General features: G+C 46.8%; 1 protein-coding gene across 2 annotated transcripts in view; it reads right to left on the bottom strand.

Annotated features, from left to right (window-relative positions):
- The window catches only part of Slco3a1 (solute carrier organic anion transporter family member 3A1), a 272,644-nt gene that overhangs the window by 211,747 nt on the left and 37,445 nt on the right, over positions 1-23,452 (bottom strand). For both annotated transcript variants that reach the window (XM_057756255.1, XM_057756254.1), the window contains exon 2: positions 5,644-6,109. In XM_057756255.1, coding sequence (XP_057612238.1) covers positions 5,644-6,109 — 466 coding nt within the window. The remainder of the gene's footprint in view (positions 1-5,643; positions 6,110-23,452) is intronic.

The raw sequence follows: 23,452 nt of genomic DNA, 5'->3' as shown, positions 1-23,452 counted from the left end.
AACACAGAGGGCTGCTCTGGGTTTCGATATAAGTGATAACAAAGAAAACACGGCACATTGGGTCGAATAGATGTGCCACTAAGCTCAGAGCAATTGTCCTGTGTAATCAAGCACACTGCCACGGTCTCCCCTCCCCGCATGGGTCCTCTGCAAGATGCCCTCAGACAGCCACTTCCCTCTGGCTAGATCCCACTCCTTCCAGAACAGCCATTCTCAAGAGACGTGGTAGCCACACCTCTGTCTGTGTCTTCCTCTTTGTGTGTTAGTATTGTGCATGAATCTACCAAACACACGTACGCAGTTCAAGAGGATCTGGCTTCACCTTGATCCTGATCTGTGTCATTAAAACTATAGCACACACATGGGACTATCATACAGATAGCCCACTTCCCCAACGAATGAATGCATAGCATAAAAAACAGGAGGAATTTCAGTGGATGCTATGTGTTTTCCAATGCTCACATCCTCTTTGGGGGGTAAGGGAATGCTGTTGTTCTTTGTTTTGTTTTATGGTACTCAGGGTCAAGCTCCCTATGCATGCTAGATAAATATTCTAACACTGAGCCACAACTCTGCGTGTGTGTGTGTATACATGTGTTTTCCTCTATGTGGGTACATGCATCTGCAGTAAAAAACCAAAGGATAACTTTGAGTGTCTCTCTCCTCAGGCATTAGCAACCTTCTTTTGAGAAGTCTTTCACTGCTGGAACTTGGCAAATGAGCTAGGCTGGCTGGCCAGAGAACCCCCAGGGTCCACCTCTCTACCTCTCCAGCACTGGAATTACCTGTGCATGTTGCCAAGTCAGGTATATTTTAAATATGAGGTCTGAAGATCAAACACAGCTCCTCATTCTGACAAAGCAAGCACTTTACTGACTGAGCTATCATTATGTTACATGAAGGAAATCTGAATGAAAGGTGCAGGGGGCTTCTCTATAGTTTGAAACTATCGGTGACTCTATCATTAAATACTTAGTTGAATAGGGCCTTTGAAGAGGTCATTGGGGTTAAATGTCATGCCCCCACCCTCTGTCCATGAATGGGTCCTAACCCAATCAGACTTGTTAGAGAAGGAAATTGAGGTCATATAAGTCATCCCAGGGTCACGTGGGCCTAGAGCCAGAGAAGAATCAGCAGTAGGGTAACCTCTGAGCTACAGAGAGAGGCTTCTGGAAATCCCAGCCTCACCTACAACTTGACCTTGAACCCCTAACCTCTCAAGAATGGCGAGTAAACATTTTCTTTCTGCCCAGTGAGGGATGCTGTGCTCAGCAAACTGATGCACAGTCCACGTGTCCTAAGCCCTCCATTCACTTGGTTTTGTCTTCTGTCTGGTCCAGTCCTCCAGTCCTTGATACCTCTCCTTGAAGTAGAAGTGAGGATGGAACCCATTAAGCAAGGAAGACTCAGGCTCTCAGGAGCCCTTCCCTGCCCATGCAAGGCTGGTACTCAGAGGAGTCACCACACTACGGAAAGGAGGGCAGAAATGTGTCTGTTGGGCCCAGGGTACACAGTGAGAAAGATGGTCAGAGGAAGCTGTAAGGAGGAGAAGCTCCACCACGCTGTGAGGCCAACTTCCGGATGGTACCCATGGCCGGAGCAAATTGAGAATGGGAGGAATGGGCGTGGTGTACTGCCCACAATGCTGGAGCAGAAGGGAGACTCTACCAGCCGCCTTGTCTGAGGAGCTGAGCTCTGATCTCAATTCATCTTCATATATGATAGAACAAGGGTACATCTCTTTCCAGAACCCTTTATGCCCACCTCCTGTCTCCATCCTATTCTTGTACCCCTCTTCTAGTTTGGACCCCCCACTATTCACACTAACAGCACCTCCCTCCTTGGACTTCAAACACCATCCCATCTCTTCCCCCTTCACGACACTCGACATTTCCTGGAGGCTCCAAGCACTCTGGTAAAAGCCCTTGATTTCTTCTGGACCCTGGCCCATGCACCCACCAGCCAAACACAGCCCTCTGAATGAACCTCAGATACCAGATACCCCTGGAATAGGCAGCACTCTCCTGGCCAGAGCCCAGCCAACATCCAGATCAAGTGATTTGGGGCAAATAATTTAATCTCTAGGAATCACTGTTTAGCCATCCGCTTCCCTTCTGACAGCAGAAATTCTGAAAACTCCTTTTTAACAACAGACTACATTACTTGCATGATGTACGTTCACAAGGGAATATTTTGTATGCAGCAAGAACCATAGAAGACTATTTAGTAACAGGGTAACAAAGCTCATGAAATATTAAGAGAAATGAAATTACAAAATCTTTTTTTCTCATAAGTGCACTGTTGCTGAAAAGGACATTAATGCAGAAAAAGAGACTAGAATTATATATACTCTGAAGCCAGGAGTAACTGTTCTCTTGTTACTCTTTTTCCTATGTTTCAAAACCTGCTAATGGGAAATGTGTAATAAATACCTTTTCTAGTTACTTAAGAAAATCATTATTATCTTTTTACCTTTCTATTCCTAAAAAACGATAAATAAATAAAGCAGCAACAAACTAAAGCAGCAACCCAGTAAAAGGCCGCTGTAAAGTAAGTGTATGGTATCCTCTCATAGTACCATAGAAAGCAAATACCACCTGATGTGTTTGAACTTAGAGAGAAAAGGACAGCTAAGAAAAAGAGGCTGGTCACAACTTGGAGTTAAGACATGACTGCATTCCTAAAGGGTTGATTCTTAGACCTCAGGAGGACCCAAACAGTTTCCACTGCCACCCTGCCCACTCAATCCCCATGGAAACAAAGAGTGACACGGGTGCCACCCACAGGTCATTATCCGGCCGTCCTGTGAGGCTGAGCCCCACACACTGCTGTACAGAAATGTCTTGAAAAGGCTGCCAGGAGAGCTGAGTCCTCATTCATACAGTTTTATCCCCGGGTAATAAGTACCTCCACTCCCTCTTCATTCTCGAAAAGACTGGCTTCAGAACAGGGCTGGCCTTTTGAACGGCCCATGCAAGAATCCAGGAGCTCGGCCATAGTTCAGCCACAAGAGTCAGTAGAAATAGCCTGAATTTCAGTTAGGAAACCCTGGAGGGACTTCAGCTGAACTGCTTCACTTTTGTCTGGATGTGGGAGTCCATGACCTCGCCATAGATGTGTGACTAGGACTCATCTGGTGACCTACTCTAAAAACAACTAACAACAGATCTGGTCTCTGATGACCCGCAGCCTAGTTAGTGTGGGCTGACCCTCCAGGCCCACACAGAAAGGATTCCTTGGAAACAAGCGTGTTCCATGTATAGCGTGTGCATTGCTTCCATCTCCAATCCAGAATTAAGTAGGCATGTTGACAAAAAGGCTCCCTCCAGACAAGCTTTTCTGGAGCTGGAATTGGGCATAACGAATACTCTCACTTCCCATATAATTCACATCCATACCTATAGTCTCAGCTTCACGTCCTCCTGACTTCCGACAGCCCTCCTCTCTGCAGTGGGCTCCATCAAATACTTTCAAAAGCCACGTTAAGAGGCTTCCAGAACCAGGGCCTAATTAGACTAGATAAATGCTGCGACTGTTTCATGACCGTGGCCATGTCTTTATGGTCCCTGCCATAAACGAATGCGCCACCTCCTCTCTGCATATGCTACGGCCTTCTGAAACTGCTCTTAGAGACGTCATTGAAAAGCCACCTATGGAGGCCGATCTGTACAGAAGGCTTGCTCTCGGCTACTCCCTCTAAACAGATCCATGAAACTATTTCAGAGAGACCCAGAACAGCTATCTGCACAGTTGTGTATGACTATATTTTGGAATTTGGTCAGACAGATCAGAGTACTACAATATCTTTGTATTGTGCAAAAATAACACTCAAGCAACTCTTCTGTAGAGGGAAAAGGGAGCCCAAGCAAACATTTGGATGAAACAATCTTCCTACCAAAAGCTTACTACACATCTCATGGACAACACTAGAGAAATCAAAAACGCATCTTGCCTTGATTTGTCCTATTACTCTTAGGTCGACATCCCATCTCCCAAACCCAAATGCCCCCTTAGCCAACAATTCACATCCAATCCAGTTGGAGAAATACCAGAGAGTAACTCATCAGAGAACATCTCCCGAAGAAGATAGGTCCAGGGAATGTTCGAGAAGCCCTAAACCTACTTGACTGAGAGCTAATAAGAAATGTGGAGCGATTTCTAGGGAGAGATTTTTCAATGTTTCATTGCCCATATCCTTCCAAGTGGTGTGTATGATCTGTTTCTGCTACCAGAAAACCTCTTTCCCAGGGCCCTGGGGTGACATCAGTCAAATCGAAGACCAATTGTCCACCTGAAGTTCTGGATGCAGTTTTAACAACATGCTGGTTTAACAGCAGCAAAAACGAAAAGATCACCTTAGTTGCCACATCAGGGGGACCCTGCCCAGCTACAACCCAAGCCCTTACCATATGGAGAGAGGGGGCCAGGACTGTGCGTCTTTAACTCAACAGTCCTAAGTACTATCATACAATTAAGTTCTCACTGGGTTTGCCTTGTTCCAGCTCTGGACAGGAAGGTGCTCTCTCTACTTTTCCCGCCCACAGCTCCTCTCACGTTAAGGTCACGCATCTATATAGAATACACTTGTTCAATCAAGGCATCAACTCTACAACAAGCCTCTGGGTGGCTACCTGCTCCCATCTATCCTACCTCATAAATCTCGGGCTGCATAAAGTAGAAGCCTGGTAGACATGAAGCTCATGTCAAATTTGGTTCAAATTCGATTTTCACTTAAGCCTTTAGAATTAGCTCAATGCCTCAAGGCACACTGATGCCAGTGACATTGCCCAGGCAGAGGTCATTTTCTCAGTTCCACACTCAGTGACTGAGAATGTCTCCATTGGAGGCAAAATTAGACGCAGTACGTCAGGGCTGGAGATACCTGGCGAGCAACCATTCAAGCCACCTGCACTTGATCAAGGACATCATTTGTCACGTGAGCAAACTGCCACTTAGCTGTTTCTGAAAACCCTAGACCGTGGGGCTCCTCCATCTTTCTGGTCTAAAATATCAGAAACTACTACAGCAGAAAATGGTTTTTAAAGTTTGCACATCCTTCATTTCTTCCTAAACACCCAGTTCCTGAGTGGACCGTTAGTGAAAACATTACCAGAAGTCACCAGCTTTGAGTTTTACCAAATGCCAACAGTGCAATCAATTGCCTTGCTTTAGGTCCAAAATGGGGGGGAAATAAGAGGTGAAGGTTTTGATTCTTCAAAGTTGAGGTTTCCTAGATAAAGACCCCAAATATATCTTGGTGAACACTAGGAAGCCCCAAATCTCTGCACTACGGGAACACACACACACACACACACAGAGAGAGAGAGAGAGAGAGAGAGAGAGAGAGAGAGAGAGAGAGAGAGAGAGAGAGATCCCAAACCGCTCCAGACCAGATCTTTCCCTGCAAGGTCTGGTAAGATGCAGGCAGCATCTAAACATCCTTTGGAAAGATTTTCGAAAGTGCTCTAGTTGGGTGGCCCCTGCATCAAGCATGTGAGAATTATTCCTGGGCATTTAATGTGGGTATCGGTGTTTTGCAAAACTCTGGAGATGGTTAGCCAGTTCCGCAAACCAGCGCACCAGGAAAACAAGGTCCCAATTTTGTACCAGTATACCAACACATAAAGAAGAGGCAGCGCCTACCTATATAGAGCGAGGAGTCCTTCCTCCGCACGTGGTCGTCAATGTAGGAGACCCCCAGGGGCTGCACGGGGGTAGCACCGATGCCCAGCAGCACCTGAGCCCCAATGAGCAGCAAGTACATCATGTTGGTGGCTGTCCGGTTACGGCAGATAAGGTCGGGGTCAGGCCCCTCATCACTGCTGGAGCCATTGGAGGCACAGACGTCGCGGCCCTCTGCGCCCCAGCGGATCTCGCCAGCCTCGTACTTGTACTGGTGGGTGAGGAACTCTGGCAGTGCTGAAAGCAGTGCGCCCAACGCCATGACGATGCCGCCGCAGCCAATAAGGCGCGGCCGGTGCCCACGTGCTCCGAAATAGCTCACGAAGAGAATCAGCGCCAGGTTCCCAATCTCGAAGCTGCTGGCAATCACGCCCACATCAGCACTCTGAAGGTTGAACCTGCGTTCCAGGGTGGTCAACACGCTCACCTGAGGGTGGGAAAAGGTAATTTCAAAATCTGTCTTAGAAGACCCTCCCCAAGACACCACCTGTTCTTCCTGGACCCTCCCACCTGCCTGGTAATGTGGTACCAAATACCAAAGACAAGTAGAAGCCCAATGAATGAATCGGAGAAGCATTCCCTTCGAATGAAACCCTAATTTAACTGAAGAATTCACTTTCGTAGTATCAAAGATGATTTTTCCCAATATCTGCCTGCATCTTCAAGAGTGCCATGTACTTCATGGGGTGGGGGGCTACAAAGACATTGTAAGTCCCAACGTCCATAGGTTACACACTCCCAAATACATGCTCTATCAGTCAAAACAACCTAAGCAGCAAAGCTGACCAGCTAGCTAGCTTAGCTCAATAGAATATAATATATTCATCCATGCATCCAACCATCCATTCTTTTCTGGGTCCTAGGGACTGACCTCAAGACCTAACGCATGCTAGGGAAACACACCGCCACTGAGCTACATTCCCAGAATTCTTTTCACTTTTTATTTTGAGATCTGGAGGCCATGACGACCCTGAATGCACTCTCTGTCAGCCAAGCAGGCTTTGCACTCACTCTGTAGGCCAGAAGAGTCTTGAACCTATTTGATCCTCCTCCTACAGCTTCCCAAACAGCTGGGATCACAGACCGACACAAACAGGCCTGGTAGTGGGATCATACTTAGCTGTCCTTCCTTCTGGGAGTTTCTAAATGACACGGATTTGCCTAAAGGAATATCTTATAAAACAAATAACAATGACAAGCCCCTCCTGTCTGTTCTAAACACTGTAGCCTGCCCGGGAAATTTTCATGGGATATTTTTGCCTTCTCTCCCTCTTTTGTATTCCTGTCTGCCTGTACTTGTTCGACAATATTTACTAAACATACGCTATTTGCCTAGGAATAGCCTGCATAAAAAGGACAGAAAAATGAGGACACCTGGCCTTAAAAGGCCACCTGGCAGGAAAGTACACACAGATACAACTAGAACATCTATTGATAAAAGATCACATTCACAAAACAAAGCAGAGTCCACCCTGGGGGGCTAAGGGGTGACACTTTATCATAAGGATTATTGACGGAGAGATGGAGTCCCTCTCCTGTTTGTGGGGACCGTGACCTGTATGTATCACAGGAAGACAGCTGTCTCTGTCATGAGAGATCTGGCAGATGACCGAGGTCCTTGCTGGGCCAGGAAGAAGCACTTTGCGCGAAGGTATGAACAAGACGGGCATGAATTCCTGACGAAGTGGAGGACTGACCCGGATCGTTAGTGAGGAGCACCACAGTGAGGAACGGGGCAGTCCGTGCAGTGTGGAGGCAGGAGTGCAGGGCACCAAGAGAGAAAACAGAGACGAATCCCTGCTATTTCCTCCCTCCGCTGTGACCCTCGCCAGCTCAGTTACCCTCCCTCGGCTCTGATGCTGAGAAATCAGAATCCTAACAGCCCTAGCGTGATGGATATGAACGCTGGAATAATGGTGCAAATGGGCTGGACAGGAAAGCCTTCCATCTCATGGCAGGAAAGTAAGGAAAGACAGTGAAGTACAAGGGCCCGGGTGGGTATCACATGGGCTCACCCTCATCCTAACTCCAGGTAATCAAGTTACTGTGCGCTTTAGCACGCTCATCTCTGAAGCAACAGTAAGAGCTGGGGCCAGGATAAACCTAAACCATGCACATGTGGGCTCTGTGAAAGGGTAAGCTTTAAACCTGACGAACACCAGTATTTCTGTGATTCTCTGGGAGCATCTGGGGTTTTAACAGCCACACCACCTATGGGAAAGGAATGCTGGAAGAAAGAAGAAATGAACGCAGGTGGACAAAACAGCCAGGCTTCTATGGACGATGTCCCTCATCAGCACACAGTGACAGGCAAGAAAGGAGGGAAGGGCATTTCAGGAGAACTTTCTTTCAGGCAGACTGCCCTACATCTGCAGACCAAGTGGGTATGTGCTGTTAAAGAAAGGGCAGCGAGGAGAGTCCCTTCCTCTAAGATTATACATAGGGGCACGGTTATAAACACCAAAGCCTTGGCAGGCTTCCAGCCATGTCCCATCTGCTGGTATCCATCCCCCTGTGTGCCCATACTGTCAAAAGGACAGCGTGGCCAGGTTATTACTCCTTGCTTCCTTTCAGTACATGTATTTTAAATCCCCGGAGCCCAGAGGATCTTAGCCCCATCTGAAGAGCCTAAGCTCTTAGTGCCTTAGTACCTGGGCTCCCGCAGCGTTGGTGACTCAGCTGGGCCCCAGGGTAGCTTTGAATCTGATCCCCAGAAGGAAGGTGAGAGGCAGGCTGCTAAGGCGATGACACATGATGAGGATCTTTCTTTTCTTCAGCACTCTTTCATGGGCCAGTCCCACAGGGCAGCTTTGAAGCTTCTGTCATACCCAAGGTTCCCATTCAGGTTCCAATTCCCTTGTGCTTTCCGGCCAAGGCCAACCCACAACTCACTCAGCCCACGCTAGGAGATTAGATGGCTCCTTTCTCGGAATACCAGAGTGCAGTTGTTGAGAACAGAAGATAAACGGGCCCTGGCCTGGTTACAAGGGGCTCTAAGAGGCTCCCAAATGATGCTCTTTTTGAAAGCTCTGGGCAAGGGAAACTAAGAGCTTCAATTATTCGCTTCTTTCTGCCGTGACAGAACCGTGCACGGCAGACCAAATGGCTTTTAACAGGTGATGTGGTGTGGAGGGGAAATGCATAGGTGGCCTAAAGGGCTGGGAGGTCGAGAACCACATGTTGAGTCTAGAAAGATGCACAGAAAAGGCTGGCCGAGAAGAAAGCAGGGACTAGTTAGGTGAGGGACCCCAGACAGTCTGATGGTGTCTTAGCATCACCACTGCTGCGGCAGATACCTAATACAAACAACATGAAGGAAGATTTGCTCGGACTTGTTTGAAAGGTTTCAGTCCAAAGTCACTTGGCATCATCCTTTCAGATCTATGGATAGGCAGACTATGATGGGGGGGGGAGGGACACCATTTGGTGGAACAGGATGCTACTGCTTCACAAAAGCCAGGAAGTAAGATGAGAAAGGAAGGAAGGAGATGGGGACTCCAAGGGGTCATCTTCAGTGACCAAAGTACCTTTCACTAAGCTTGCCTGCCTCCAAACACTGCAGGCTGTAATGAAGCCTTCAGTGCACGGCCCAAAGATGCAAGCCTCAATGGGCAGATCTGCTGGTGACACTCTCCACCATGGAGGTAGACGGTTACACAGTGGAGGAGAGGCTGAAGTATAGTCATTTTTTATTTCTGCCATGATGCATGAGGCCAGGCACAGAAAACAGCATATCTGAAGCCTGGAACCCTGACAATAGCTCCAATTCAGCAAATATCCCATCTCAAACTCTCTCACAAAGTGCATGTTTACGATGCCAGGTAAAGGTCATGCCGGGGTCATACCAACAGACAGTGGCAGGCAAGGCACAAATAGTGAGTTCTTTAGATTCAGTTCCTACCCGGGCTCTGAGTCCGCCTCCGACCAGGGTCTTTGCTCTTGTATCCTCTTGTCATCCTCAGCGATGCTCGTCTAGACCAACACTTAAAGTTCCTGCCGCTGTGCTGAAACTGCGCTTTGTGGATCAATTAGATCGGGGGGCTAATGCCTTTACTCATTTAAAGCACAATTTTGAGAAGCTGGACTAATTAAGTATGTATGAGGCCATAAAAGCCACTTGTGGATTTTTATGTGGCAGAGAACAATCCAGCACTGAGGGAGCAGACTGCTGAAGGGAATGGCTGCCTTTACTTAATGGGTAACAGGACTAGAGAAAACAGCTGGATAATTAGAGACAGAGACAAAGGGGCAGGGACTGCAGGAGGAAAAGAAAGGAGGAAGTGCCCTTACCCTGGGCCAAGGGGAAATGAAGTTAGTTTGGGAAGCAGGCAGAATCTGTCAGGCTTCTGCTGCATTAACTAAGAGGGAGGGAGGGAGGGAAGGAAGAGAGAGATCCACATTTCTGCATCTCTTGAACTTTTATTAAGAACAGAGTCCCAGGGCCGGGCGATGACTCAGGGAAGTGTTTGCTAAACAGACATGAGGACCTGAGTTCAATCTCGAACAAACAATCATGTCCAAAGCTGGGCATGATGGCACACAGTGCCAGGGAGGCAGCAGCAGGCAGATGCCTGGGTTCCCTGGTCAGCTGGCCTAGAATCCTTATGGAGTCCCAGGTCCCAGGGAGAGACCCTGTCTCATAAAACAAGAAGGATGACTTCTGAAGAATACCTGAGATCGACCCCTGACCTACATATATATCCGCATGCCAGTTCAAGTGCATGCATGCACACACACACCTGTACGCACACATGCATGCACGCACGCACACACACAATGTCTAAAATAGAACCTAGTAGCACGAAGAATGCTTATTCTTTACTTTTTATGATTTTTGTTTGTGGTGCTGAGACTGTAACCCAGGGCCTCCTGCATCCTATACAAATGCACAGAGCTCTGGTCCTAGCACCAGCACAGGGTTCTAAAATGCTGCTGCTTATCTTGGAATGACACCATCAGTGACAGGGACATGCTCAGCCCATGATCAACCTGAAGCCTGGTTCTCAACGCTTGTCGGCAAAACCTGACCCAGAGAGCGTCATTGTTTAATTCTGAGTGCTTTGGATTTCACAGCCTTGTGGCGAGGCCAGAGGGCCTGCGATTCTAAGAAGTCCACTTGCTGCTGCTGATGATCAGAGGACTGGGGAATCTACCCTTCGCTGCCTCTCCTCCCATCCCCAACCATCTGATGCTGAAAGGCTCCACTTCTAAGTCAATATAAAGTACAAGTCCCTCTCCTTTGACACTCACAGGGCAGGGGGGAGCCTTGTCTCCTAGGCTGCTGCAGTCACTCTGGGGCTGACCGCAGTTAAGGGAACTCAGTCTAAAGGTTGAACTTTCATACATGTTGACATCAGTACTGTAGGACAGGATGGCCGGTGGGCAGGCACATCTGATTCTTCCCCTCCTTTCTAAGGAAGTAGCCTGGGGAGGTTGCCAAGCACTCGTTAGCAGGAATTCAGATTCTTAGGGCCATAGTGGAAGGCTGGGATCTTCTAAGACATGAGCCCACGTTTTCCTTCTGCCTTAGGTGGTGAGGCTGGGCCTAGCTTCTGCAATCCCCTAGGGAATCTCTGAACAAATGTCAGTCGCCTGTTCCTGGGGCCTCTATCACAAAGGTGATGGCTCGCTCAAGGAGGTGGAGTGTGTTCTGTGTGTACCTATGGCATATGTGTGCCCAGAGCCCTGGATAGCACTGCAACCTGATCTATCCCTAGAGCTCTTTTAGAGTTCAGTAGGGAACTCCTGATTTGGGGTAGGAGGTCTTGTCAGGGGATGAATATATCCATCCCAGTCTGACCATGAACTCATTCTGCAGTCCAAGGAGGCTATAAACTTGAGGTCCTCCTGCCTTAGCCTAGGATTATGGGCCACAAAGTCAAACCAATCTTTTCAGAGCCTGTTTCCAAGCCTTTGCCACAGGTACAACGGTGTGTGCTCTTGTGAGTACCACCTGAGGTCCAGTAGCTAGCACTCAGTAAGTATATACATTAAGGAACTATCATCATCACTGGCATGCATGATCTGTGTGCTTTTTTCCATTTAATCCGATTCCACGCACCCCAGTGCCTGCTGCGTGGGCAGTTCAAGAAGCCTTGGCTGCGATTAAGAGACAATCCGTATATGGCAGAATGAAACCATTTAGTAACAGCATAGGCTACAGCACCACAACAGAGAGGCAGAGCATCCAAGGGAATGAAAACACCGACAACAGATCTGAGACACAACAAGAGTGAACTGGATTCTAAAAGACATGGAGTGGGAGAAGTTGCCACAGCAGTGCAAAAGCAAAGATCAGGAAAAGGAAGACACACCAGGTGGAGCCTTCGAACCAGTCTGGGGCGAGAAGAAATGACACAGGTCTTCAAAGTGCATTGCAGCAAGGGAGTCAACTGACATAAAGCAGATTTGAAGGCCACACTGAGGATCTGCACTGGGTTTAGATGTCAACGGGGAAGGGAAGCTGTTGAGCAGAAGCCATCCTTTAGAAATAGCATAGCAGGTCAACTTCACTGTGGTCATAACAAAGAAATGTGGGTGCCTCTCTCAGGGGTTCCTGGAAAGATTTTGACACACTTACTCTGGAAAGAGTCAGACAGTCAACATTTTAGGCTCCCAGGTCATGTGGTCACCATAGCAACACTGGCATCTGCCATTATAGCCCAACACAGCATCCATGACAACCTGTACATAAATGGACATTGCTGAGTTCCAATAAAACTTTACTAACAAAAGCAGGCAGAGGGCCAGATTTGGTCCCATACCCCTTTGTAGACTGCTCAAACCTTGGCTCTACACATTATATCTTTAACTGAAAATAAAAACTTCCCATTCATAATAAATATATGAAACACTCCTGTTAAAAATACACATTATATCTTTAACTTATAATAAAACTTCCCATTCATAATAAATTTATGAAACACTCCTATTAAAAATACCAAAAAAAGAGAGTCATTTCTAGACAGCTCATCACCAGTTTGTGAAGGCTGGAGAGTTTAGTTTTCTTTTTAAACCCCACACAGTGGTTTGCAAAGAAACTTTAATTTCTTAGCAGCCCTTTCAAGGACACGTCTCCCTGAACGGAGGGGAACAGTCTCCAGCTTCTGGGATAAAGCTGTAGTACTAATCTCAGCTCAAGGAGGCTCCATGTGCTACTCTGCTTCTCATCTGAACAGCCGCTGTGCCTTGTGGTGACAAGTTCGAGGCACTGAGGAAATGGTGAGGTCTAGGACACCAGGTCTTCACAGCCCGGTGGCCTAGGGCACCATAGTCCCAGCCCCTTGCTCTTGCTCCAACCTCACCACTGGGCTGGGTGAAGAAGACATTGGCAAGGCTGCTTGATGTCTGCTGCAGTGTTAGCACACATTGGGAGATAAATGGGTATAATTTTCAAATCAGCCTTCCTTAAAAGGCAGAGAATGAATTAGACAGAACAGCTTTTGAGACACTGACCGTGGCCCCTGGGCATGTACAAGAGCATCAATGGTAACCAGTTTACAAAGCAATCCTGTTGTTGTCCAAAGCAAACTTCATTTTTGCAGGAGCATGAAAATAATCTCAAGGAACATTCAGTCTCCTGTCTGTCATGCCAAGGCCATGTCTTTTTTTCTAGAACATTCTCCCGCTGTGAAGCCCAGGCTGGTCTCAAACCTCAGCTTCCCAAGGGCTGAGATTACAAGTCTGTACTGCCACAAGCCATTAGAACATGCCTTCTTACAGAGGGATGAGCAGGGGACATAGGGGAGATTTTAAGAGACAGGGTCAGGCTCTGCAAGACATGCCCTGAGATTCCTTTTCTAGTCTGTCTGTGAGTGGCTGTCTGTCCACAAGCAAGAAAAGCTCCAGGCTCTAGTATGAACTGTGGCCATGTGCAGAGCTGGGCTTCAGCATGCTCCCTAACCAAAGTCCTCTCAGGCCTCTCCCTGGGTGACTCTTTGTATCCTGATCTTACACGCCCTTGCTGTCACTTTCGTAGACTACCTGGAATGACAGTGGCAGCGTCTGCCTACCCAGATTGACAAAAACCTCCCTGGCCTCTCATTCTCTAAGAACCCATCTATGTACACTTCAGGTTCCTCCATTCCATCATCCACATCTTTCTGGGACCCTTTCTTCCCCTCCTCTGGACTGCAGGTCCTCTCATCTTTTCTCACTGCCTTCCCGAAAATGACTCTGGTTTTTGATCCCTTTTATCCTGTGAATTTTATGTTTGTTTAATCCATTATAAGAGAATGCGCAATGGTTTATGATCCTCCCACTCAAAATAAATAAACAAACAAATAAAGTAAGCAAGCATCACTAAATGTAATTGCTTCCAAAATGCAAAACATATCATTGATTCCCCCCATCCTCGCCCCCACAACCCCCTCATTGCTCCTCATTTCAGCTTAGATAAACAAAGGTTCCAGCTCTCCACCACCCTCAATCAACAGAGTTCCCTGTACTCTGCGCCTGAGCCCTGGCAACACTGACAGGTACTTTGGCATCAGGCCTAGTCTTACAATAATTTGTATTGAGCCTTGCACATCACAGCCCAGAGCATTGTTTCAACTCGAAACGTGTTTGGTACCTGTTTGTTTCTATTGGAGGGCAACAGGAACTCAGTGGTTTCCTCAGTTTTCAATCAAGTATGGCAGGCCAGGCAAAGGCCTACAACAGATCTTGGTGTAAGGCTCACACTAAAGATTTATTTCAACACAGGCTCCTCGGGCAGAGCTGTTTTGTGTTTAGTCAGAATCTCTGCATGCCCCAGGCCCTCAGAATACTGTTGAGTGCATTGAAAAGCCCCCATTTGAGCTGGAAGATGGCTTAGTAAAGTATTTGATACACAAGGCTGAGGACCTAAGGTGAATCCCCAGAACCCATATAAAAAAGCTGGTGTGAACAAGGAAGTGGTGGCTCACACCTTTAATCCAGCACTCAGGAGGCATAGGCAGGCGGATTTCTGAGTTTGCGGCCAGCCTCACTACAGAGTGAGTTCCAGGACAGCCAGGGCTACACAGAGAAACCCTGTCTCAAAAACAATAACAAAAACAAAATGAAAAACAACCAAACAATCAAACAAAATAAACAAGAAAAAACAAAACAGAACAACATCAACAAAGGCAGGTGTGGTGATATAGTATCTCAAGGAACAACACTGTATGTATGCATCTATGTATGTATGTGTGTATATATGTATATATGTATGTGTCTTTCTGTATACCTATATATCTCTATTATCTATGTCTCTATCTATTATATATTTGTCTGTATCTATCATTTAGATATCTATCTTTGTCTATTTATCTCTGTGTGTATAAAGACCATTATTATATGTAAATAATAAGTGAATATAAAAGAGGTAAAGGGGTAGGAAGAAGATTGTTAAAAGACATATGGGGAAGAAAAGAATTCAACGATCATATGGAATTTTGTTTTTGAACTCTGAGATATTTTAAAGGTGTCTTTTTGTTGTTTTTGAGGCTGGATCTCATATAGCTCACCATATAGTTAAGGTTAGCCTAGAACTTCTGACCCTCCTATTTCTTAGGTAGGCCCTGGCCCTCCTAAGTCCTGGAATCACAGGAGCAGCTACCATATGCAGCTCTTCAACTCTGAGCTAAACAAAGATAAACATAGGAGAAGATTTCCAAATGGCCATGATCATTATCAACCTTTGACAGAGTATATAACATAGAAACATTTAAAACAGTGTGTATGTGTCTATTAAGAAAAATGGTTATTATGGCCGATCTGAGAAAAACTTTCATCAATGGCTAACTGGAAAAAGCTCTTCATAGAAACTAATTTCCATATTTCTCCCATCTACCCTGAAACAAAAACTTAATAAGCAGTGACTTTGAAACTGCATTTCTCATGCCAGGCAGTGGTGGTGCACACTGTTAATCACAACCGTCGGGAGGCAGGGACAGGCAGATCTCTATGAGTTCAAGGCCGGCCTGGTCTACAGAGCAAGTTCCAGTACAGCTAGGACTATTACACAGAGAAACCCTGTGTCAAAAACAAAAATAAAACAAAACAAAAAACAAACAATACCCCCCCCCCAAAAAAAACGCATTTCTCTTTTTTCTTTGTGTACTGAGAATCTAATACCTGAATCTCCAGCCATACTACAGCAATGGTAAGGTGTCAGTGCTAAACATATGTACAGGTGTGTGTGTATGTACATGCGTGTGTGTGTATGTGTGCATGTGTGTGTGCATGTGTATGTGTGTGTTTCTTGTTCTAAAATCCCACTGCTGACAAAAGGCCCTTACCAACCCAAGGAACAGAATTATCGTATATTAACTCCTCAAGACCAAAGTACCAGACATGCCATACCGGGATTCAGCAGACAGGTTAAATCCTAAAACCCGAGACAATCCATTCCACCGAATCATCTAATCATTCTCTCGAGAATGAACCCCACAACTAAGCTGGTAATAACTAAAGCTGTGCCTCCGGGTGGAAGATAAACACGGGGTAGGAGTAGAGAACACTTGCCCAAGGCAGCATTAACAAGCTTCCAACCTCTGGGGTCACAGCAGTAAAGACAAGTGACACATCTTAGGGACTCCTCTTCCTCAGCTTGCCCACACAGCCCACTGATGGCATATGGCGCTTGGTCCTTCTATCCTTATTCATGTGTATCCCAGGCACCCAACACCCCCAGCTTCACATAAGATGCTCGGTGCCCAACGACAGACCCAACAGACACCGCTGCTGATATGATCACTGATGATTACCATGACCGGACCCGTTCTTCACAGTCTGTAGGGAGGAGCCTGACTCCCTAAGGGCCACAAATTTACTCAAGATCCCAATGTCCTGACAGGGCCATCTCCTGATGCCTTCTGCAGCCCCTTCCCCTTCACACAGGAAGAAAAGCAGGCACCCCCACTTGTCCTGATCCCCTCCCACGGTGACAAGCTCACTACTTCTAGGCGCTGACAATGCTGTACCAACAAGTATCAAAATAAAAGCCAAAAGGCAGGCCTGTCATGGAGGGCAGAGTGGAGAGGCTAACATAGGTGTATGCTAGGGTCTCAATATGAGCTGTCCCCTAGAGACTCTTGTGTCTGAGGACTGTGCTCCCTAGCTGGTAGATCAATCGCCCTACCTACCTACCTACTACCTACCTACCTACCTACCTACCTACCTACCTACCTACCTACCTACCTTTCCAAAACAGTGTTTCTCTATGGAAGAGCACCGGCTGTCCTAGAACTAGCTCTGGTCTTGAACTCACGGAGATCTACCTGTCTCTGCCTCCTGAGTGCTGGGATTAAAAGCGTGTGCCACCACCATCCGGGTGACTATGAGTTTGATAGCCCAGCCACACTTCCATTCTTCTCGCTGTTTCTGATGCACGAAGATATTGTAAACTGTGCAAGACCCAGCCCTGACTTCCTTGCTGTGATGGACTCTGTCCTCTTAAGCCATGAGCCCAAATAAACCCTTCCTTCCTTCAGTTGTTTATATCAGATATTTTGTCATAGTAACAAAAAAAGTAACCAATACAGTGTGTGTGTGTGTGTATGCGTGTGCGTGTGTGTATGCGCGTGCGTGCGCGCATGCATGTGTGTGTGTGCATGCGTGCACAGGGCAGGTGATAACAGCAGAGGAAGGGGTGTTAGCAGAAGGGCAAAGGAAAGGGTGTAGAGCACCCAACTCACCTCCACCAAGACGAAGACCAGCCTCCGTCCATTATGAATCCTGCCCCTTCTTATCTCCCGAAGGCCTTTCTCCATCTACCCCCAACTGGCTTCATCCTTATCTTGTCCCCACACACAAGTACAACGAACTAAAAATAACATTTCTAATCCCTGCCATGCTCCTCCTTTCTGTCTTCCAGCACTGTCCACAAAGTCCCCCTTTGTTGGGTACAGCTGCCACTGAACACAGGTCCCATTCCTATCACTGCCCTGTTCTGGCCACAGGAAGCTGCAATGGATAAAGATTGCCCATGCCCTGTGTCTTCTTTGATACAAACGCTGCTTTCCTTCTCCTACCACACCGGGTTTCTCTGTGATTTCTGGCACAGTTGACCCTCCCTTGTGACAGGCATGAACTAGAAGTCCGTTGTGCTCCTCCTGGCTAATCAGCCTTCTCTCTTCTGTAGCCAGAAACTGTAGAAAACCATGTTCCACGCCGACACTCTCTTGTCTGATTCTTTCACACTGACAGCACCCAATCTCTCTGTGGTGCAGCTTCCTGCAGTTGACAAATGACTAGGCCTCTACTTCGGGCCATAGTACCCACACTTCCCTAACCCAAAACAGGTTTGTCCCTTTCCACCCATCCAGCCTGCCCTGCTCTTCTGATGGCTCGTTCCCTGAACATCAGCACCTCACACACCCCTAGGCACCCCAGGGCCCCGACCCCTCCAGCTAGTTGCCTAGTTCGATCCTGCCTGTAGGTCCCAAGTACCTTGCAGATCCACTCAGGCTGACCTTCTCTACATGTCCTCTGACCTTCCAGACCTGCTCAAGCTGACCTTCTCTACATGTCCTCTGACCTTCCAGACCTGCTCAAGCTGACCTTCTCTACATGTCCTCTGACCTTCCAGACCTGCTCAAGCTGACCTTCTCTACATGTCCTCTGACCTTTCTCACATATCCCATCCACTCTCCTCACAATTCTCATCCCTTACCACCCTGTTTAATACTCTAGTGAAAACCACCACCAAAAGGAAAAGTTCACGCCCTTTTGGCTTCAGGTGACAGCTCTGCTGATATATAGTCACACCCTGCCTCTTTGGCCTCTCTGCACCAATCCCGAGTAATATTTCCCATTCCCTAGTCTTCAGATGAGCCAAATTCCCAGCCCTGTGGTTCTTCCTCTTTGTACTAACATCTAAATCATATGCCCACTGCTAAAGGTTCCAGAAGGCAGGGAATCTCTGAAAGGGTGGCAACGTTGGTAATCAGTTACTTAGAAGCTCGGGTCTATGTGCAGCTCTGGTCTCAAACCCAATCCTGCAAGACTATTATAGCATGAACACTGTGAAGAGTTCCTTGGAAGAAGGGAAAACACACCAGCCGGGCTTCAGTTCCTCTGCCGTTGCTCCTCCCAGGACCGACAGTTCCTGAGAACTGCCTGCACTTCTTAGGAACATGGAGTATCACTAGATGACGGGAGGGCAGACAGATCTGACCGTGTTCATGCATCAGACAAGGACTGGGAGATGGAGTAAAGCACTAAGGGATATGTAGTCTCCCCCATGGCTGATCTAATAAAAAGAGCCAATAGTGAAGTGTCCACAGTACCATCTGCAGTTGGTACAGGTAAGCTTAGCTAAGCCCATTCCATTCTGACTACCTAACTATATTAAGTAGTGAATGTCATTCCTCTTTACAGATAAAGAAACAGGCACAGAGGAGAAATCTTTTGCTCAAGGTCTTACAGGCAGCAAAGGGCAAGGCAGTACTCATACAAGTCTAGACAGTGTGGATGCAAAGCCCACACTTTTTACTGCCATACAAATTCTCCTCTCTAGGAGTTGGGAAAGACTACAGGGCTGAGTGGAAAGGAGAGAACCTTGGCAAATCCCCTTCTCAAAGGTCAGTGTGTTTTCGGACACCTACCAGAAGGAGCCGTGTAAGCTTCCAAGGGTGGGAGGCAACCATCAGTGTGTTATACCCAGATATGACACTTATGAATTAAAACAATGATTGACAAGGCATGATATCCCTAAGGGTGCAAGAGTGGCTACAATGATGGTACCAACAGCTCTCTAATTGGACTTAGTGTCCATTCTACAAGAGGAAAATCATGTCTGATACTAGAAACTTAGCCAACTACCTAGGGCTAAAGATGTCATGTATCTTAGACCAGAAAATACCACTGCGATTTTACTAAACCAACACAATTCCTAGCTACATTCCAAACTAAATATCTATCTTTATAGCCACAGGTAGGTATAGGTCTCAAGCCCCATCAAAGAAATATCTCCTTGCAACAGATGGAGACCATTACAGAAAATCACAACTTTGTCTGCCAAAGCCTGGGCTGTGGGGTCACCTCAGCTTCATGCATGGGTCAAACCAACCCACCGGGCTCCCAGGTTCCAGAGAGACTATGAAGAGGATAGTGCCAACACCTACAGTGAGATCACCCTCCACAGTGTTCTAAAACTCAGAGAGACAGGGCACAGGAATGACCAGAAACCAAAGCCATTCATTTACTGGCCATGCATGTTGAAAATCAGGATAAGTAGTTAGTGGGAACACACACCCAGTCTCTTCATGGTTTTCTATAAAAGGCAACCATTTGTACAAATGGTGGCAGTGGGGCACAACTCATCTGTGTTGAGTCACTTTTCAATGGCTGTGAAGAGACACTATGACCAAGGTAGCTTAAAAGAGTTTAGTAGGGTCTTATAGTTTCAGAAGGTAAAGTCCATGATCATCATGGTGGGGAGCATGGCAGCAGGCAGGCAGACATGGTGCTGAAGCAGTAGCCAGGAGTTTACATCTCACCCACAAGCTGGAGGCAGAGAGGAAGCTAACTGGAAAGGAATGGATTTTAGAAACCTCAAGGCCCAGTCCCTCATGACAGACCTTCTCCAACAAGGCCACACTCCTCACTCCTCCCCAAACAGGTTCTACCAACCGGGGACCAAGCATTCCAATGTACATGTCTCCGGGGGCCATTTTCACTTATACCACCACACTCTCTATTCTTGTGAGTTTTAAAAACTTTCCAGCTGCCAAGAACGTGCAGAGACAGAATTCCAATTCAGAGTCAGGTGGCATCTAAGCATGTGGTGAGGTCTCACTCTGGAGACCCAACTGCCCTGGAGATCCCTAAATCGTTCAGGCTTTGCCTCAAACTCATGCAGTCTGAGGACTGCAGCCACGATGACCAGCTTAGGACATGGACTTTTTTTTTAATTCGGTTGTCAGGTTAAAGCTTTCTCCGCTCTGTTTCAGGGTCATTGTGGGGTCCTCATCAGGGAAGAGGCCCATATGCAGTCACTGGAGACATTTCCACCAACACTGAAAATATCTCCACCTCACAGAACCAGGGTATGATCTACAGGTGATCACCAAATCGCTCTCTCACGCCATCACTGCTTCTATTTTCTTGCCTTTTTCTTTTAGCCATTACCTCTGTAGATAGCTAACATCCCACTGGTGGAACAGGAGTGGCAAAACAACAACAACAACACACACACACACACAATAAAATAAACAACAGCAAAAACAAACACTGGGAATTGGAGGATTTTTTTTTCTTCCTCTGAGGAGCAAATTGCACCCAGAGTCCTATCTAAACAGCTTCCTCTTTAGAGCAAATATTGGTCCCGTGAACTGAGGCTGGATTGAGACAGCTCATTGTCCCCCATGATACTAAAAGGATCTACATGGGCTCGAAAGGGATGATTTGCATTTATTAGAAGGGAGGAACATCATAAAAATGCAAAACACTGCATGATAACTTAATAAAGCTGCAATGATAAATGCCTCCGCACTTGGGCACTTGGAAGCTGAGACAGAAGCAAGCCGGGTGCAGGCTTGGTGCAATCACCCTCGGAGTTCAGGCTGGAGGATGTCAAGAAAATAGCTCCCGTCTCTCAGCAGCATCCAAAGTGGGCCAGATGATGAGAAGCCTGCGAGCAGCTCCGTGAATCGATGGTATTGGCTGAGAAACCAGACGGCAACTTGAAGTCATTTTCCTCCAGTAATCAAATGCTAGCTCCATTTATAAAGTGCTTCCGTATGGAATCCACCCTCAGTAAAACACTCTACGCTGCCCCCTGGGTGATCAATATGGTTGAGCTAGCCCCTCCTGTACAAAGGAATATACTCATTTCCAAACACCCTTAAAGCCTCCAGCCTCATAATAGGTTTCACTTACAGTGATGCTGGCAGCCAAAAGCATCTCCTGAACTTGACATTTCCTCTGCCCGCTCATGGTCTCATTAAGGAACGGTTCCACTACAAGAAGCAGACCTTTGGAGTCAAACTTCCTCTCTGCTTACACTGATCACTCCACTCTTAATATTGCTAGTGATGCGACCTCCCTTCTCCCATCCAACATCAAGTAAATATGTTGTTAATAACACAGGGATGAATGCACCCAGAATCATGCTTGCCGCCTACACGCCCAGGGGCCGTGCTGCTTTTTAAGGCTTCCTTTTCATGTAAAATATATCCCCTCAAATGTACTTCTAGAGATTGGACTTGAAGAGATGAGCCTGCACTGCCACAGGCTGTAAAATAATTGCCAGGGAAGTCTGTTCCCCAGGGACCAACAAAGGAACAGGGACTTCTGAGTTCTCAGAGAGCGAAGTTTTTCAGTCTCTGGAGGCACTGAAGCTACAAGTCCCAGGTGTCCATGTGGATCCCGAGCCAGAAGTTCAGCATAGAGTCTTGAATGCCCTTCCAGGCTAATGACAAGCTGACCCTCTCAGGCAGCAGTTCTCAACCTGTGGGTTGAGACCCCCAGGGTAGAGAACAACCTTTTCATCTGCACATCAGATATTATAATTCATAATAGTAACAAAATTACAGTTATGAAGTAGCAATGAAGATAATTTTATGGTTGGGGGTCACTACCACATGCGGAACTGTATTAAAGCGTCACAGCATTAGGAAGGTTGAGAACCACTGCTCTAAAGCTCACTTCCGGGTGCTTTCTTCTGGCAGAAGCCTACGCAGAATTAACAAAAGTCCTTGCTGGTTCACAGGGGCTCCCTGGTTAGTGGCATCCACTGAGAACCTCATAGAAATGCAAACTCTCAAAGCTGGCACACTGCTGGGTCAGATTCTGTATTTAGCAAAGACTCCAGGTGGTATGGTCAACCCATGGAAGTCAAAGGCACACCTATTCCCAACTTGTTATCATCTGTGGTGGCACCCGGGGTACTCTTACCCAGATCATGAGAAGGATGACAATTTCATGACATAGATTAAAGGCATCCTGGAAAGGATGTTTTCTTTCCAAGACAGTTACTATGGCAATGCTCGGTCTTTCCACCAGCCAAGGACCAACCAGGAAGTGAATCATAATATGCTATTATATCCTTTCCTCACCAATGAGCAAGTTTTTTAGAGTTAAGACAATAGCTTCTATAGTAATCTAGAAGAGTTAGAAAAATAGAACAGGAACATGGATGGAAGGGTGGATGATGGGTGGTATATTGGTTTGAATAAAAATGGCTCTTATAGGCTCATATGTTTGAATGCTTAGTCATCAGGAAGTGGTACTACTTGGGGGGTGATTAAGGAGGCATGGCCTTGTTGGAGTAAGTGTAGCCTGGCTAGCGGAAGTCACTAGGGTAGGGCGTTAAGGTTTCGAAAGCCCAAGTCAGGTCTCTTTTTGCAAATCTGGACGTAAAGCTCTCAGCTACCTCTCCAGTACCATGTCTGGTTGCATGCTACCATGCTCCGCACAGTGAGAACAATGAACTAAACCTCTGAAACTGTAAGCCAGCCCCAGCCAAATGCTTTGCTTTGTAAGAACTGCCATGGTCATGGTGTCTCTTCACAGTAATAAAACATGGACTAAGACCGGTGGATTAAAGGAAGAAAGAAAAACATTGGCCTTTTTGGACTCTAGTTCTATGGATCTAGAGTTATGTCTTCATTTTAATCACCCATGCGATTGAAGCATGGTAATATTGGACTGCTATGGTTTGAAGGTTTCTACCCTGAAACTGCCCCTCACCCAAATACATTCCTATATTAAAACCTATTTCCCAGTATCAATGGCACTGGTGGGGAAGGCCTCTGGAAGGTGTGGAAGGAGGTTAGATGACAGGAGAGTGGCTCTCACACAG

This window comes from Chionomys nivalis, chromosome 23 (genome assembly GCF_950005125.1).
Source record: "Chionomys nivalis chromosome 23, mChiNiv1.1, whole genome shotgun sequence".
In the NCBI taxonomy this organism is placed as follows: Eukaryota; Metazoa; Chordata; class Mammalia; order Rodentia; family Cricetidae; genus Chionomys; species Chionomys nivalis.
This window is presented reverse-complemented; position numbering and strand designations above follow the sequence as displayed.